General features: G+C 34.6%; 1 protein-coding gene across 1 annotated transcript in view; it reads right to left on the reverse strand.

Moving 5' to 3' along the window:
* CPNE8 (copine 8) overlaps window positions 1-18,938 on the reverse strand; it is a 219,592-nt gene that overhangs the window by 96,741 nt on the left and 103,913 nt on the right. Inside the window, exons 7-8 of the mRNA XM_044227148.1 lie at window positions 15,407-15,470; window positions 9,204-9,307 (exon numbers count right to left, since the gene is read on the reverse strand). Of these exons, the coding sequence (XP_044083083.1) occupies window positions 9,204-9,307; window positions 15,407-15,470 (168 nt within the window). The remainder of the gene's footprint in view (window positions 1-9,203; window positions 9,308-15,406; window positions 15,471-18,938) is intronic.

An 18,938-nucleotide genomic window follows, 5' to 3' on the forward strand; every position in this document is an offset into this window, starting at 1 on the left:
CCATTGGCTCTACAGACCTAAAGAATACACAATAAGAGGTAAGATCCATGTAGCATTAAAGCTGGTTTTTCTGATTCAAACTCCAGCATTGTTTCCATCAGACCATTCAATTTCCATACATGAATCAGGTCCCAGAAATGCTCTTGCCTAATGTAAATACATGCAGCAGTTCATGAGATATAAAATGATCTTGGTCAGAATAATACCCAAACCCAGTCCTAACTAAGGCCTTAGTAATGAAGTTTTCCAAACACTGGGATGCCTGTAACAGTCATGAACACGAGAATATTACATAAGCACCATACTGAACATGCTGCACCTAACCCACACAAGAAAATACTCTCACATTGAAAAGCCTCGGAGTCCATTTCCCTCCTCTCAGGTAAGAGGAGTCTACTTCTCTTAAGAGACCAAATAGAAACATAAAAGGATCAAGTATTCATCACAAGACTGGTGTCATTAGTGCCATCCCCTTCCCTGGTAGTATCCTCACCCAGTTAAACAGACTCCTGCTACTAAATTGACAGAGCTCAAGAGAATATATTGTGGTCAAATGCTCTCAGACTTGACTCACTGAAAACTATTTACGGGCAAAAGCCACGAAAAGAAAGATTGAAGATAAACTGTGCAAACTCAAAAAGGGTCATTGAGATGTCTAAAACCGAAGAAAAACAAAGGAGATAAGGGGAGGACTAGACAGGGAACAGAGAGAAAAGACAGTACACAAAAATGGTTAAGAAAAGCTCATGGGGACAAAATTACATACATAACTGACCCATTCTTGAATAATACAGGGGTCAGGGGCATGGGCCTACCAGTCAAAAATCTGCACATAACTTTTGACTCCCTCAAAAATGAACTAATAGTCTACTGTGACTGGAAGCCTTCTGATAATATAAACAGTTAACTAACACACATTTTGTTTGTTATAGGTATTATACACAATGTTCTCGCAGTAACATAAGCTAGAAAAAGAAAATGTTGGAAGAAATGTATATACAGTTGTATCCAAAAAAAAAAAAAAATCCATGTGTAATAGGAGTTGTGCAGTTTAAACCCATTTTGTACAAGGGTCAAGTGTACTGTTTTGCTATAGAAATAGGCTTCTGCCTCTCTTTAAAATACAACACATCTTTAAAGATCTAAAAAGGCGCTTTCTCTTCTCTTGAATCAGATTCTTATATATATCAAGCCTTTGGTACGGTGGTAGATGCAGATGGATAGCTACACAGATGATATCTAGATCCAAAGATCCACAGGTAGTGAGAGAGGTAGATAACAGAGCAAGCAACTGACACTCTTGAAACAAGCACGTTCAACAAACACGCTACTGAATTTTTGGCCTTTTTGTTTATGGCGAAATCAAAATTCTATGACTTCTAGTATCACCAGCCATAATAATTAAGTATGTTGACACTTGGAACTTTTGCTCTTAAGAAAATGGTTCATCTCAGTGAGCTATTTATTTATTGCTGCCTAAATATAACTGCACATATATTAAAAATAGTATTATAAAAATATTTTTATTAAACAGCCATATGAAAAAACTTCAAATGAAGCCTTATTAAAGTACTTGACATGAAACCATTTGCAAAACAAAAACTAAAACAAAAACCCAGCTATTCCAAAGGAAAATTATTACCTAATTATGAATACAGTTTAAGTTACTAAATAAATGTGACAGCAAGAAAATAAGAATTTATAATCATATATTGTTAAGGATTTTTATTAATGCTTCCAGTTAAAATGAAGTTTTACTCTATCTTATAAAATGAGCCTCAAACACACAAGGCAACAGGTAATTTTTTAAATAGCCTCATATTCAAATAAATGTTAAAAATAAAGCTAAAAATATTTGCAGTTAAAAAAAGAGGTTTACATATAAAAATTGTGGAGAAAAGCACTTTTACTCATTCAAAACTCATCAAAACAAAACGTAAATATATAAAGATATATACACTAATACATGTGCTTTAAAATATGTGTTTAGATATAGATGGTGACCTAATTTTCTGTGTGTAAATGTAAGTGGAAAGTTTTCTGAAGTAAGATCCACTAAATTTTAGCAACAGTTGTTTTTAAATGACTTTTTTGATTAACCATACTCTTCTTAATAATTACATTTCATTTAATGAATAAATTACTATCATTTTTACACAAGCATAATAAATTTCCATAATATAACACTCATGAGTAGTATTAAATGTGTGAGAGACTGAAATTCTATCATCGTACAACAAATCTTTGTAAAGAAAACTGGTAAAAATAAAAATAGCAAATTCAGAAAACAAGTAGTTCAGACAGGATAACATTGTCACAAAGAAATCCCTGAACCATTTTTTAGTTTTTCTCTTCCCTTGAAATGACTGCCAAATGACTGGTTCCTTCATTGTCCATATTTTCCACATGGATAAAAGCAGTATTCAGATTCAAATACTACTCTGTCATTTTTTTACCACCAAGATAGAAGGGAAGTAGAAAAGTGTAATAATGTGACACCATAACACAATAACCAACGGTTGACCAGGAATTGGTCAACAACAATCACACAATAAAATAAAACATCATTTTATACTGCCCAGTGTATTCACTTTAAATTGCAAACTTTCTATTTTTACATACATTTTATATACTTACTATATAACATTAACATGTATAGTTTCATTTGCAAATGTGACAGTTGTGATGGTTTTTTTTTTTTTTATTCTCTTACCTTCTTTTTTCCTCTTAAAATAACATTTTTCCTTTAGCTAATATTTTATCCCATACAGTTAAGGAAAACTTATACATTAAGATCAATAATAATAACAGCTAACATTTGCATTTTATGTTATTAAGCAAGCTTCTGGTTTTTTGTGCTGCAACACATTTAATACTGCCAATAACACTGTGAAGTAGTTATGACTATTAGCCCATTTCATAGATAAGAAAACTGAGTCTCAAATAGGTTGAAAAGCTTACCTATGGTCTCATAACTACTAAGTAGGATAGTCATGATTTAAACTGAGGCAGTAGAACCTTGGCCCATAATATGACCAATAAACTTTCCCACAGATACTGACATTACAGTATGAGTCACAGAAACAGTAAAATATATTTAATGGTAGAATAGTACATATTATATTATATTTTATAACTTATAGGTACAATTTTAAACCGATTGAAGCCAGACTAATAATGACTGCTAAAAACATTCAAATTACAAAAATGAAATGAAAAATGTTATTTCATGTTACACAAATATTACTGGGGAAAAACATCCTAAAACCCCGAAGTATAAAAAAGAACCCATAAAATCCTTCAATTTTATAACCAGAAGCATTAGCTTTAGCAGCTTAGATTCACAAAAATATAATTCTTCCATCCTATTAAGGCAATGTTATAATTTTAGGGAAAGTACAGAGGAAATGTTTCATTTTTTTTTTTTTAATAAACATATAATGTATTTTTATCCCCGGGATACAGGTCTGTGAATCACCAGGTTTACACACTTGACAGCACTCACCATAGCACGTACCCTCCACAATGTCCATAAACCCACCCCCCTTCTCCTAATCCCCCGCCCTCCAGCAACCCTCATTTTGTTTTGTGAGATTAAGAGTCACTTATGGTTTCTTTCCTTCCAAATCCCATCTTGTTTCATTTCTTCTTCTCCTACCACCTAAACCCCCCATGTTGCATCTCCACTTCCTCATATCAGGGAGATAGGATAGTTGTCTTTCTCTGCTTGACTTATTTTGCTAAGCATGATACCCTCTAGTTCCATCCACGTCGTCGCAAATGGCAAGATTTCATTTCTTTTGATGGCTGCATAGTATTCCATCGTGTTTATATACCACCTCTTCTTTATCCATTCATCTGTTGATGGACATCTAGGTTCTTTCCATAGTTTGGCTACTGTAGACATTGCTGCTATAAACATTCAGGTGCACATGCCCCTTCGGATCACTATGTTTGTATCTTTAAGGTAAATACCCAGTAGTGCAATTCCTAGGTCATAGGGTAATTCTATTTTCAACATTTTGAGGAACCTCCATGCTGTTTTCCAGAGTGGTTGCACCAGCTTGCATTCCCACCAACAGTGTAGGAGGGTTCCCCTTTCTCCACAATCTCGCCAGCATCTGTCATTTCCTGATTTGTTAATTTTAGCCATTCTGACTGGTGTGAGGTGGTATTTCATTGTGGTTTTGAGTTGTATTTCCCTGATGCCGAGTGATGTAGAGCACTTTTTCATGTGTCTGTTGGCCACCTGGATGTCTTCTTTGCAGAAATGTCTGTTCATGTCTTCTGCCCATTTCTTGATTGGATTATTTGTTCTTTGGGTGTTGAGTTTGCTAAATTCTTTATAGATTTTGGCACTAGCCCTTTATCTGATATGTTGCTTGCAATATCTTCTCCCATTCTGTCATTTGTCTTTTGGTTTTGTTAACTGTTTCCTTTGCTGTGCAAAAGCTTTTGATCTTGATAAAATCCCAATAGTTCATTTTTGCCCTTGCTTCCCTTGCTTTTGGCGATGTTCCTAGGAAGATGTTGCTGCGGCTGAGGTCGAAGAGGTGGCTGCCTGTGTTCTCCTCAAGGATTTTGATAGATTCCTTTCTCACATGGAGGTCCTTCATCCATTTTGAGTCTATTTTCATGTGTGGTGTAAGGAAATGGTCCAATTTCATTTTTCTGCATGTGGCTGTCCAATTTTCCCAACACCATTTATTGAAGAGGCTTTTTTCCATTGGACATTCTTTCCTGCTTTGTCAAAGATTAGCTGACCATAGAGTTGAGGGTATATTTCTGGACTCTCTATTCTGCTCCATTGATCTATGCGTCTGTTTTTGTGCCAGTACCATGCTGTCTTGGTGACGACAGCTTTGTAATAGAGCTTGAAGCCCGGAATTGTGATGCCACCAACTTTGGCTTTCTTTTTCAATATCCCTTTGGCTATTTGAGGTATTTTCTGGTTCCATATAAATTTTAGGATTATTTGTTCCATTTCATTGAAAAAAATGATTGGTATTTTGATAGGAATTGCATTAAATGTGTATATTGCTTAAGGTAGCATAGACATTTTCACAATATCTATTCTTCTAATCCAGGAGCATGGAACATTTTTCCATTTCTTTGTGTCTTCCTCAATTTCTTTCATGAATACTTTATAGTTTTCTGAGTATAGATTCTTAGCGTCTTTGGTTAGGTTTATTCCTAGGTATCTTATAGTTTTGGGTGCAACTGTAAATGGGACTGACTCCTTAATTTCTCTTTCTTCTGTCTTGTTATTGGTGTAGAGAAATGCAACTCATTTCTGTGCACTGATTTTATATCCTGACACTTTACTGAATTCCTGTACAAGTTCTAGCAGTTTTGGAGGGGAGTCTTTTGGGTTTTCCACATATAGTATCATATCATCTGCGAAGAGTGATAGTTTGACTTCTTCTTTGCCGATTTGGATGCCTTTAATTTCCTTTTGTTGTCTGATTGCTGAGGCGAGGACTTCTAGTACTATGTTGAATAGCCGTGGTGATAATGGACATCCCTGCCGTGTTCCTGACCTTAGTGGAAAGCTTTCCATTTTTCTCCATTGAGAATGATATTTGCGGTGGGTTTTTCATAGATGGCTTTGATGATATTGAGGTATGTGACCTCTATCTCTACACTGTGAAGAGTTTTGATCAGGAAGGGATGCTGTACTTTGTCAGATGCTTTTTCAGCATCTATTGAGAGTATCATATGGTTCTTGTTCTTTTTTTTATTAGTGTGTTGTATCACATTGATTTGCAGATGTTGAACCAACCTTGCAGACCTGGGATAAATAGCACTAGGTCGTGGTGAATAATCCTTTTAAAGTACTGTTGAATCCTGTTGGCTAGTATTTTGGTGAGAATTTTCGCATCTGTGTTCATCAAGGATATTGGTCTATAGCTCTCTTTTTTGATGGGATCCTTGTCTGGTTTTGGGATCAAGGTGATGCTGGCCTCATAAAATGAGTTTGGAAGTTTTCCTTCCATTTCCATTTTTTGGAACAGTTTCAGGAGAATAGGCATTAGTTCTTCTTTAAATGCTTGGTAGAATTCCCCCAGGAAGCCATCTGGCCCTGGGCTTTTGTTTGTTTGGAGATTTTTGATGACTGTTTCAATCTCCTTAGCGGTTATGAGTCTGTTCAGGTTTTCTATTGCTTCCTGGTTCAGTTGTGGTAGTTTATATAACTCTAGGAATGCATCGATTTCTTCCAGATTGTCAAATTTGTTGGTGTACAGCTGCTCATAGTATGTTCTTATAATTGTATGTATTTCTTTGGTGTTAGTTGTGATCTCTCCTCTTTCATTCATGATTTTATTTATTTGGGTCCTTTCTCTTTTCTTTTTGTTAAGTCTGGCCAGGGGTTTATCAATTTTATTAATTCTTTCAAAGAACCAGCTCCTAGTTTTGTTGATTTGTTCTATTGGTTTTTTGGTTTCTATTTCATTGCTTTCTGCTCTGATCTTTATGATTTCTCTTCTCCTGCTGGGTTTAGGGTTTCTTTCTTGTTCTTTCTCCAGCTTTAGATGTAGGGTTAAGTTGTGTACCTGAGACCTTTCTTGTTTCTTGAGAAAGGCTTGTACCGCTATATATTTTCCTCTCAGGACTGCCTTTGTTGTGTCCCACAGAGTTTGAACCATTGTGTTTTCATTATCATTTGTTTCCATGAATTTTTTTCATTTCTTCTTTAATTTCCTGGTTGACCCATTCAGGCTTTAGAAGGATGCTGCTTAGTCTCCATGTATTTGGGTTCTTTCCAAAATTTCCTCTTGTGATTGAGTTCTAGCTTCAGATCATTGTGGTCTGAAAATATGCAGGGAATGATCCCAATCTTTTGATGCTGATTGAGACCTGATTTAGGACCGAGGATGTGATCTATTCTGGAGAATGTTCCATGTGCACTAGAGAAGAATGTGTAATCTGTTGCTTCGGGATGAAATGTTCTGAATATATCTGTGATGTCCATCTGGTCCAGTGTGTCATTTAAGGCCTTTATTTCCTTGTTGATCTTTTGCTTCGATGATCTGTCCATTTCAGTGATGGGAGTGTTAAAGTCCCCTACTATTATTGTATTATTGTTGATGTGTCTCTTTGATTTTGTTATTAATTGGTTTATATAGTTGGCTGCTCCCACGGTGGGGGCATAGATTTTAAAATTGTTAGATCTTCTTGTTGGACAAACCCTTTGAGTATGACATAGTGTCCTTCCTCATCTCTTATTATAGTCTTTGGCTTAAAATCTAATTGATCTGATCTAAGGATTGCCACTCCTGCTTTCTTCTGATGTCCATTAGCATGGTAAATTCTTTTCCACCCCCTCACTTTAAATCTGGAGGTGTCTTCGGGCTTAAAATGAGTTTCTTGGAGGCAACATATAGATGGGTTTTGTTTTTTTATCCATTCTGATACCCTGTGTCTTTTGATTGGGGCATTTAGCCCATTAACATTCAGGGTAACTATTGAGAGATATTAATTTAGTGCCATTGTATTGCCTGTAAGGTGACTGTTACTGTATATTGTCTCTGTTCCTTTCTGATCTACCACTTGTAGGCTCTCTCTTTGCTTAGAGGACCCCTTTCAATATTTCCTATAGAGCTGGTTTGGTGTTTGCAAATTCTTTCAGTTTTTGTTGGTCCTGGAAGCTTTTAATCTCTCCTTCTATTTTCAATGATAGCCTAGCTGGATATAGTATTCTTGGCTGCATCTTTTTCTTGTTTAGTGCTCTGAATATATCATGCCAGCTCTTTCTGGCCTGCCAGGTCTCTGTGGATAAGTCAGCTGCCAATCTAATATTTTTACCATTGTATGTTACAGACTTCTTTTCCCGGGCTGCTTTCAGGATCTTCTCTTTGTCACTAAGACTTGTAAATTTTACTATTAGGTGACGGGGTGTGGGCCTATTCTTATTGATTTTGAGGGGCGTTCTCTGAACCTCCTGAATTTTGATGTTTATTCCTTTTGCCATATTGGGGAAATTCTCGTCAATAATTCTCTCCAGTATACCTTCTGCTCCCCTCTCTCTTTCTTCTTCTTCTGGAATCCCAATTATTCTAATGTTGTTTTGTCTTATGGTGTCACTTATCTCTCGAATTCTCCCCTCGTGGTCCAGTAGCTGTTTGTCCCTCTTTTGCTCAGCTTCTTTATTCTCTGTCATTTGGTCTTCTATATCGCTAATTCTTTCTTCTGCCTCATTTATCCTAGCAGTGAGAGCCTCCATTTTTGATTGCACCTCATTAATAGCTTTTTTGATTTCAACTTGGTTAGATTTTAGTTCTTTTATTTCTCCAGAAAGGGCTTTTTTATCTCCCGAGAGGGTTTCTCTAATATCTTCCATGCCTTTTTCGAGCCCGGCTAGAACCTTGAGAATCATCATTCTGAACTCTAGATCTGACATATTACCAATGTCTGTATTGATTAGGTCCCTGGCCTTCGGTTCTGCCTCTTGTTCTTCTTTTTGTGGTGAATTTTTCCATCTTGTCATTTTGTCCAGATAAGAGTATATGAAGGAGCAAGTAAAATACTAGAAGGGTGGCAAAGACCCCAGGAAAATATGCTTTCAGAAAGTGGCTGATTTTCTGTTTCTAGAATTACTGTTCTTCTCCCGTTGGATTTGTAGGTGTTTGCAATCTTTAGATAAGCTATCTAGCTGATCTCCTGCTACCTGAAGTAGTCTCAGCCTGCTACTTCTCCACCATCTTGACTCCTCCCATTTTCAAAGACATTTCATAGAAGTTATCAGCATTTTAAACTGCATACCCTTCAAGCCACCAATGGTATCTATCCTATGGAAATACACACACATATGGGCCAAGGTATATGCAAAGGATGTTCTTTACATCAATCCGGAGAAGAGACAGTTTAACCAGCCTCCTCTTTCAACTGGATGACTCGGGAAGTGCCACAACAGCAGGGCCTGGAATCCAGGACAGGTAGCAATTCGAAAGACTTTATTCCCGCGCTGAGGAGCGCACTAGGAAATGTTTCTTTGAAGTTGAAAATCAATCATTTTTAATATCATACAAAACATATAAAGTACTTATAAAATTATACATTGTTATTGAGATGCAAAAATCAAATCAATTTTTAAAATACCAAAATATTTTACTGTTTATCAATTCACTGAGCTTCTCTGAGGAAAAAAAATAGTTCAAGTATCATTCTTACTATAGAGTTAAATGCATAAAAGATAAATCTACCTGCCATCTTCATTACTTCGATAAAAAACAAGAAAAGGATCTGATTTTCCAAAGAAGTCCTTCTTGTCCAATTTGTTCGCACAAAATTGCATCAGAACAGCATCCTACAAACAAAATTAATAAAATATCTCAAAACCTCAGTTATAAATAACTAGAAACTGCAGATCACAAGCAAGACTCGACAAGAAAACAAATATACCATCTTAATGCAAATGGCCAAGTATGCAAGAATCCCAGACAACATGAAATTACTTTGTAAAGGATTGTGAGACTAAGAAATTGACTCTGGAAGTTTCTGCTCTAATCACAGAACTATTGCTTTTTTAAGACCTCTAACATTTCTCTGTGGAAAAAATGACATTTAGTAGATGACTATAGGTATTCAAAATTATATAATATGAGATCTTCATTCCTATCTTCAGTTATTCAAGTACACAGTTTTAGAGCACAACTCTTTGTTAATTTCTCTAGAAATAATTACTAAGCATCTATTACGTATCTATCATGTATTAGATGTTAAGATATCTTTGCTCACTAGATAAGGTACAAGACAGATCCAAAATGACCATATATATATTGCAATCTAGTTGGGCTGGAAGGGAAGGGTTCCTTTTTAACTATATACAAGTGCATCACAAAGTCTTAATAATTCTATCACATTGGGCTTCAAGGAAAGTAAAACACTTCCTGCTTATCTGTAGTGTAATTACATAGTTGGATGTTAGTAATTATGCCAAATCCATCAATTTGTGGATGTATATATTTAAGCACTCATAAGCTATAGAGGTTAGCTTATAAGTAAACAAGTTGGAGTATCATAAATTAAGAAGTTAAATATTATTCAATTACATAGGACAAGCACCTTTAAAAAGTAGGAAATACACAGTAGTTTAACAATTAAAATCAGTATTTTAAATTTTTTTTAACTGACAATTTTGGGAAGTTAAAATTGGGGGGTCAAAGTAGTTCAGAGTCAATTAAGAGCTTGCAGTTTTCAAAGCTATTTGATGAAACTGTTAAGAATACTAAAAAAAGCACTCTCTTAATCACCACTTTTTTTTTTTTTTAATTTTGGAGAGTCCAGCAGTACTTAAAAATCCAACTAAAGTTTTCATTATTTCCTTTTAGCATTTCTGGAACATAGCACAAGAGAACACTATTTCTCTTTTTCATGCATTCTTTCGTATACTTATTTAGCAAACATTTTTGAAGCAATACTCAGGCTAGAATCTGGGAATAGAGAGATGAAGAAGACATCTCTGCCCTTGGAGAGGTTCACAGGTCTAGATTTCTGGTTTTCAAAGCACTGGTATAGTATAATTTACTTTTGTTTTTAGCTATAAAGATGTAGTGTATTGTCATTGTGTTACTGCACAGATGGAGTAACTTCTGCCAGAGGAACACTCATTATAGACTTCACTTTCTGAACAGGCATAGCGACCAATACACATTTTAAAGAAAATTAAAAGAACAGAGGCAAGAAAAACATGGACCCCACTATCACCTCAAACTTTTCAATCACGATCACTTTTCAAATCTGAGGTTGAAAGATAATAAATTCCTATACTATTCTTTAAGGAAGCAGTGAGAAAATCACCCTAACAAACTATAAAATCAGAGCAAAATTGAGAGAGAAGGACTGGTTTTGATTTCTTTGTTTTGTTTTGGTTTGAATGCCCTTTCACCTTCACATTTATTAAAATGGCCTTAAGAGAGAATAATTTTCTAAGAACACGGGAGAAGGACATTGTCCTTGCTACAGAAAAATCACTACTGTAAGACATTTTCCCAAAGTACATGGACCAAAACACAAACTACAAAAAATACTCAGATATATTCAAAGTACGTAATAGATTATTGAAATGTACATATTTCAAATTGATTGTGAGTAAATCTTCACACAAAGTAAATATTATTAAAACAAATTTTCATCACTGGTAAACATAGTACCAAGTTGTAATTTTTCAAATTATATTCCTTAAGACTTGCAAAACAAGTAATTAATTAAAAATAAAAAATAAAGATTGCTTTCAATGTACTAAATTATACAAACCTAGGGGAAATATTTTTTGCAATCATCCAAGTTAGGAACTTAGCAGGAATTCCATCTCTTTCTAGCACAAATGAAATCTACTTTCTGTGGAGGAAAGACAAGCATTTACCTACTTTTAGAAATGCAGAAGCATCATTGCAAAGTTTTTTTTTTTTTTTTTTTTAACTTCTTGTGCTTAATGCCACCTGAGAGAATTTTAAGATCTTTCTTCAATACTCCACACCAGTATTACAAACTTGCCATGGTAGAAATCTGCTCAAATGCTTCATAGGCACTTCTAACTAATTCAAATCCAACTTGATTCTCTTACAATTTTCCCAGCTCCATTAGTGATACTCATCCACCCAAAGTGCTCAAGGAAGCAGTCCTTGACTCCTTTCTTTTCTTGACCCTTTATCTAAACCGAGTCACACCACTGCACCTCTGAGATAGTTCTCCATTCTTCACTCTGGCTACACTGCTTCACCTTAGTCCAACCTCCCTCTCCCTCACAGTAGCACATATTTCTTTCTCCTCCTTCTACTCTTGCAATTATCCAACTCACTTTCCATTCAACAGACACTGTAATGTTCTCAAAACATAAAAGAAATAATACTGTTCATAATTAAAATGCTTCTAGTCTTCCTCTTGTCTTTAGGATAAACACAGAATCATTAATGTGATCTACAAAGTTCAGCACCAAAGGAGCTCTGAGCAGCCTTTTCCACCTTTATCTTGCAAAGTTTTGACTCAATCATCTCTTCTTCTTAGCCCTTGGCCACCACACAACAGACACAATTCTTTCCCTCCTCACAACCTTATGCAAGCTGTGCATTCCAATGGAATTCTTTCATTTAACTGGAAAACCATTCCTTAGGGTTCAGCTTAAATGTTACTTTCTTAGAGATCTGCAGTGACCCCCTCCCCAATATAAACTGAATTCTCCATTATACTCTCTTATATTTAATCACTTAGTATATATCATGACATATTTGCCTACACAGTCATCTAATTAATGTCTGTCCTTCCCACAAACTACTTGTTCATTAAAGCAAGGATCAGGGTTGTTTTTTGTTGTTTTTTCTCACCATTATATTCCAAGCATCCATTTCAGGGACTAGCACTTTGTATGTTTTACGAATATTGTGGAATCAATTAAACAAAAGAAAAATATTATTTGTGGATAATCTCAAGCTACTTTTTAAAATACTGGGTGAACAAACAAACCTGATATAACTTCAAAATAACATTAATTCATACGCTGGCATTTGACTAGATACATTACAGAAGTTGCATTTGAAATAAACGATGTAATACTAGGTTGAGATTATTAAAATTATTACACTAAAAATTAATATTTGTACAAATTTATAATTTACATATCTCTCCAATGCTGTCCCTTTTTTATTCTGCAAAGTCATGATCTGGGGAATACATGAAGACTTCTAGCATTTTACAAATGCAGAAATTAAAGCTCCAAGACTATAACCTCACTCAGCTGAATATTGAAAGAGACAAGACTCAAATTTAGGTGTCCTGATTTTAAAAAGCTTATGCTCAAGTTAATAACAATGTATTTTAAAGAAAGAAAAAAAACCATCAAGTTGTATGATGTCAAATGTGAAGTAAAATTACTTCAGTCAAGATTCTAAATGATAATGCCTGATATTTTCAAGGTACCCTTAAATGTGCATTTAAAAGGCACTGCTTCAGGGTGCCTGGGTGGCTCAGTGGGTTAAAGCCTCTGCCTTCAGGTCAGGTCATGATCCTGGGGTCCTGGGATCGAGCCCCGCATCGGGCTCTCTGCTCAGCAGGGAGCCTGCTTCCACCTCTCTCTCTCTGCCTGCCTCTCTGCCTACTTGTGATCTGTCAAATAAATAAACAAAATCTTTGAAAAAATAAAAGGCACTGTCTCTTCCAAAGTAACTACGAACATTGCTTTGAATACACTTGTTTCTTCTGCTATACTAGCATCGTAATTTTATTTCAAGGTTTATGTCTCTTAATGATGCTCGTTATCAATAAGGCTGTAGCTAAGAAGAGAACATACTACACCTAAGTGAAGTTAAGTCATGATTTAAACAATATTTTAAAAATATTAGATGTGTAATTGTTAAGTATAATAAATATGTATTTACTTATTAAATGATAATTCCAGATATTCTAAAAGGTTTAGTAGTATAAAGAGTGGTAAGTAATTATTAAGTAACAGATTCTACTTCATTCTCATGGAAACATTCCTGTTCTTTCCTGTTCTTCTGAGCAAAACAGCAGAATTCAAAGTGGAAGATATTTAAGATGCAACCTGGCCATACTCAATCTATGCCCTTGGTATCTTGGTTCTATTTTGAAATAGAACTAAAAATAATGTGTTCATTGGCATATTTACATAAAATCACCTGAGTGTCAAGAGTCTGACAAAACAGCATGTTAATGTCAACACAAGGAACATGTATCTTATTGACCTTGAACTTCTTTTTCTCTTCCTTCACCCTTCCCTCACTATATTAAACACATATTTTATATATATATATATATACATATATATATATATATATATATAAATTTAGAGACACAAAGTACAAAAGATGATTAGATGATAGAATGCTAAGAAATCCTTGTGCCATTTTAACAACAAAAAAGGATGGTAGGTAATATTTCTGTACTATGTTGTACTTCTTGTAATGTATTCTTAGTATATATAAAGTGCTTTCATATATACTGTATTTTCAGATTTAATGTTATGGTGCTTAATTAGCAGACCTGGGAGAATTTTTTCAAGTATTCTAGTGACTGGTTCACATGTCGTTTTTTTCTCCCCCTTGCAAATATGGAAAGTAAAACAGAAGGGTCAAGTGATTTGGTAAGACAAACTACAAATTCATAACAAATCCCAAACTCAACTCTGCTTAATGGCATTCTAACTGTGAGTTGGTTCTGGGCATTTTACACAGGAGAACACTGAGACTGAGGTGGCCAGACCTGCCCACAGGTGCATAGACAATGGAGGAAGAAGAAGGGCATCAATTTAAATGCATTTTAACTACTTAAATTCTAGTATCTTTGCTTAATCATCTTCACAACACTGTTAACTACAGTTTCCTTTTGTTATCTCACTGATCACCCCCTACCCCACAGAAATCGCAGTTTCCATCATTTGCGGGCAAGTAGTATCAGGCAGACTCCTGTCCATAGTATCCTAGAAATACATGTATAGAAAGCCATAGTAACTGTCCTTAAAGAAAATACTCTAGAGATTCCAGTTACATACTCAGATTTTAAATAACTGTTCTCCAAATGAAAACTATAGCCAACGTCACAGTATTAAGTTTTAGTATCTTTAGGAACTTCTGTTCTTAAAATCATGAAGCAGAAATTGAAAATAAAGACCCTTAGAGATTTAACCCAGGGAAAACTTCTTTTTTTCCCCCCTAGAAATAACAGTTCCCAGGGATCTGCTGGACCACATTAAATAAACAATATCGACTTCAGATTCAGAGAGCTATCACTACTTCCAGTGTGGAGTGTCACAGCCATCACCTCATTTCTTGATGACTGTAAAATCACTGAACATGAGTCAATGGCTGTATCAGCACATCACAACTAAAAATAGCCATCTTTTAAAAATACTGAGTATCACTCTATGTCATCATATTCCTAGCTGGAGTGGTAGCTGGTCCTTGACTCAAATGTGAGCCTCCTGAGCTAACAAAAGATGGGAGCTTATATAAATCCTGAATTAATTCAATTAGAACTATAAAAACAAGTATACTAGGCAAAAGGACTTCAGTTAGGTGACTAGAAGTACTCCTAGAAAATCACACTTCATCTTCAAAATTTTGCAAGAACTTAACTGATTGGTACAACTGGTAATTCCTAGTATTAAAGCCCCCTCCCAAATAATACTGACATTAGGTTCTATTTTAATAATTTCTATTTCTTAAAAAGACTGTTAAAATAACTGATATCCTTTTTGGACTACAAATGTAGTCTCTCTATCTAAAGTAACTAAGTATCTACAATGATATTTTATAGATTAGAAAATTATATTGTATAGTCTAAATTATTTTTTTGCCAAAATTACTCAAGAATCAATCATTTAAGAATAGTTTCAGAAATATCTTTTAAAAAGGCTGGAAATACTTTTCAAATCAAAGAAATATTTACTTACCCTACAACAGTTTAATTCCTCTGCTGTAAGTATGATTGTACCACATTTCCTCCCTGGAATTCCTCTATAATAAAAAATATATTTATATATATTAATAATTTATATGAATATTTATAATATAGACTAGTATTATACATTTCATTTTTATGGAACCAAATAAAGAGCATACTACTATTTGGTGGGCTCTTTCCTAACAAAATATATTCCTAGTTTCAACCTTGAGTTTATCCTATGGACCCACATTTCCTAATGAAGGTAAACTTTGATCACTTTCAACATGTCGGACCTCTGTCCAAGAACTGTCAAGAGCTTCATATTGTCTACTGTATGGAATATGTATAATATTATATAATATCTACAATATAATAAAATTTTCTCCAAGGGTTCTAAAATTTCCATTATGCGATTAAAACCTATTCCTAATCTTGGTTTCCAACAGTTCTTTCTCCTTTCATCAACATGGTTACGTATTTGTGCTTATTTCTTTTTGTGGCCATTCCCATTCACTGATATACCTCAGCACACTAACTGTTCCCTATCTCACCTCAAACCTTCCATATCTCCAGATAACATTCCATTTGTTCCGGGAAACTTCATCCTGGTCAACCTCATGTAAAGTTCAGCCTTCACTGCATTCTTATGACACTTAGCATTTAATTACCCCTAACTTGTTACAATCACATATTTTTTCCCTTTCTATTTTCAAGTTGATTATAACCTCTGTAAGGGTAAAATTCACGACATAGACCTCTCGTGAGCCAACAGAGTTAAATATCTACACACAGCAGGTGCTCCAAATATAATGAAAATATATAATACATAAGAAAAAATTAAAGAAAATAAAACTCCCACACATTTTTCTTTTTACATGTGTTTGGTGCACTTATGCTCATAGAGATTCCAAATGACACCAAGGGCAAAGTCCGCCAGGAAAATACAAGGTATATATATGGTTCCCAGCTTTACATGAGGGAATACATAGACAAGTCCATGAGAATCTTCCAAAGAAAATCCCAATGCTCTCACAGTACACGTCATGCTTCTTTTGTCCTGTTTTAAGTCCCATTTCACAGACCCTTCAGTTCATCCTGAGAACTACAAGTCGTGGAATTAGAGTCCAACAAGTGCGTTTGTCCTCAAAAATATAACTCATTTCTGACAATCTATGTCAGCGTGTATGCATCAAAACATAACCCCTATTCCCCATGGATAAAGGGACTGGATTCTTTAGCTATCATGACTGGGAAGAAGGTAAAAGAATGAAAAATTAAAATATCTGAGCTATAAATGTATCAATGTAAAATTATAATTATTGTAAAACTCCACAATCCTTTCTTTCTTTCTATTATAATATTTTCTTCTGAAGAGCACCATCGGGACGGACTTGAGATAAAAATGTCATCTCATAGCTTATGCAGGAAACTTCCTAAAACAAAGTTTTGTTTTCTCTGTATTTTTGCTCCCTGCTAGGGTAACCATACATGTCAGGATCTTCTATTTTCTCCAGGTCTTTACAACTAAAAGGTCAAGTAATTTATCCCTGCATGTTTTTCTTTGGAATATTACATATACCATTTTTGGCATCCTTTCAGCAATCTTAATCACTCTAATCTACCTATACCTTTTATTTTCTTCTTTCTATTTGACAATCTCAAGATTTACATTTTTAATCTTAAGACAAACTAAACACCCTGACTAAACATGTACTTTCAGTACTTTAAAATGCTGAATAAAATTTGCCAAAATGTCTTAATAAATGTTCTAATTACTGGGCAACTAAGTAAAGACCAATCTAAAGCTTAAGATGGAAAACCAGAAAGACAAGAAGGGGTAACCCTGCAGAATTTGATTTTGGGACTTTTTTTAATGCCACCTTAGGACATAAAAATGAGAGATCAATAAAAGGAGGGGAGGGAGAGACTCACAAGGTAGAGAATTCAATAAATGACTAATACACAACATAAAGGTTGGGTCACAATGACTACATTACTTGATTATAGCATGAATTCGAAATAAACATTCACTTTGGCGAGACCTACAAGTCATCCATGTGCTATTTACAATAAACATCAAAATTTAAGGACTTAGAAAGTTCAAAAGAAAAGAATGCAAAGATACATGAAGGGGTAAAAAAACTAAACCTACTGCACACCAGTGGACATACAATAATAGCAAACATACAGATTTTAAATTTTAAAAGACTGCTAGAAATTTTAAAAAACTGTCTATGTAATTAAGAAAAAGTTTCAATTAATTAGGAAGATAAAATCTCAGTATTCTATGCATTTGACATTATAGCTCTAAAACATAAAAAACTCACAATACTACAAAAGGATATTTGTAGCATATGCTGACCATTTTAACCTGGAGAACACTACCCTGGCCAGTTAGTATAGTTAACATCACTACCTATGAGTCATGCTGATTTCATGTACCGTTGATATAATGTAATGAGGATACTTCACCTTTGTGGCCTTTCCCTCCAAACCTACAACTCCAATCATGACAAAAACATTAGAAAAACAATCCCAAACTAAGGGGCATTCTACAAAATATCTGCTAATACTTCCCAAAACTGTCAACGTCATCCCAAACATGGAAAGTCTAAGAAATTTGTCACAAAATAAAAGATACTGAGAGACAAGATGACTAAATGCAATGTTTAAGAAGAAAAGGTACACTAATGGGGAAATGAAAAAAAAAAAAAGACTAAAATTCAAATACAGTCTGGAGTTAGTTAACTATAATATAACAATGCTGGTTTACTAGTCGTGACAAATGTACATTGGGAATGTAAGGCATTAATGTTAGGAGAAACTGGGTAAGGAATATGTAAGAGCTCCCTGTAATACCTTTGTAACTTTTCTTTAAATCTAAAACTATTCTCAAGTAAAAAGATTATTAAAAACAATGTGAGGAAAGAAAAGACAGGCTACAGAACTGTTTCAGGTTAAAAGACACTAAAATCAGGACGACTAAGTTCAATGTATGATTCTGGACTACATTTAAGACTGGGGTAAAACAGCTACAATGAATATTATTGGGGCAATTGTTGAAATTTTAATATGGAGTATGGATTAGATAACATTTGGGTATCATCGTGATGTTTCCTGATTTTGATCATCAACTCGTTGGTAAGAAATACACACTCAACAAATTAGAGGAAAGGGGACAGACACAGTGTCTCCAATTTACTCTCAGAACTCGAATATGGGAGAGGGGAATGAGAGAGGGAAAAAGTGGGGGAGAAAATGATAAAGCACTTGGGACAAAGTCAATATCCATTGAAAGTAAAAATTCTGGGTTAAAGGGTATCCGGGAGTTTCTGGTACTATTCTAGTCAACTTTCTGTATAACTGAAATAATACCAAAAAAGAAAGTTACCCAAAAAAGCCAATTTTGAAAATAGTTTCACAGACTCATATTCTTCTATTATATTTGGCAACCCATAATAATAGAACTCATCACCAAGAAGCTGAAGATACATCTCAAGAGAATCATTAAAGATGAATAATTATTTCTAAAACTGACA

Source organism: Neovison vison, chromosome 12, assembly GCF_020171115.1.
Source record: "Neovison vison isolate M4711 chromosome 12, ASM_NN_V1, whole genome shotgun sequence".
NCBI classification, from domain to species: domain Eukaryota; kingdom Metazoa; phylum Chordata; class Mammalia; order Carnivora; family Mustelidae; genus Neogale; species Neogale vison.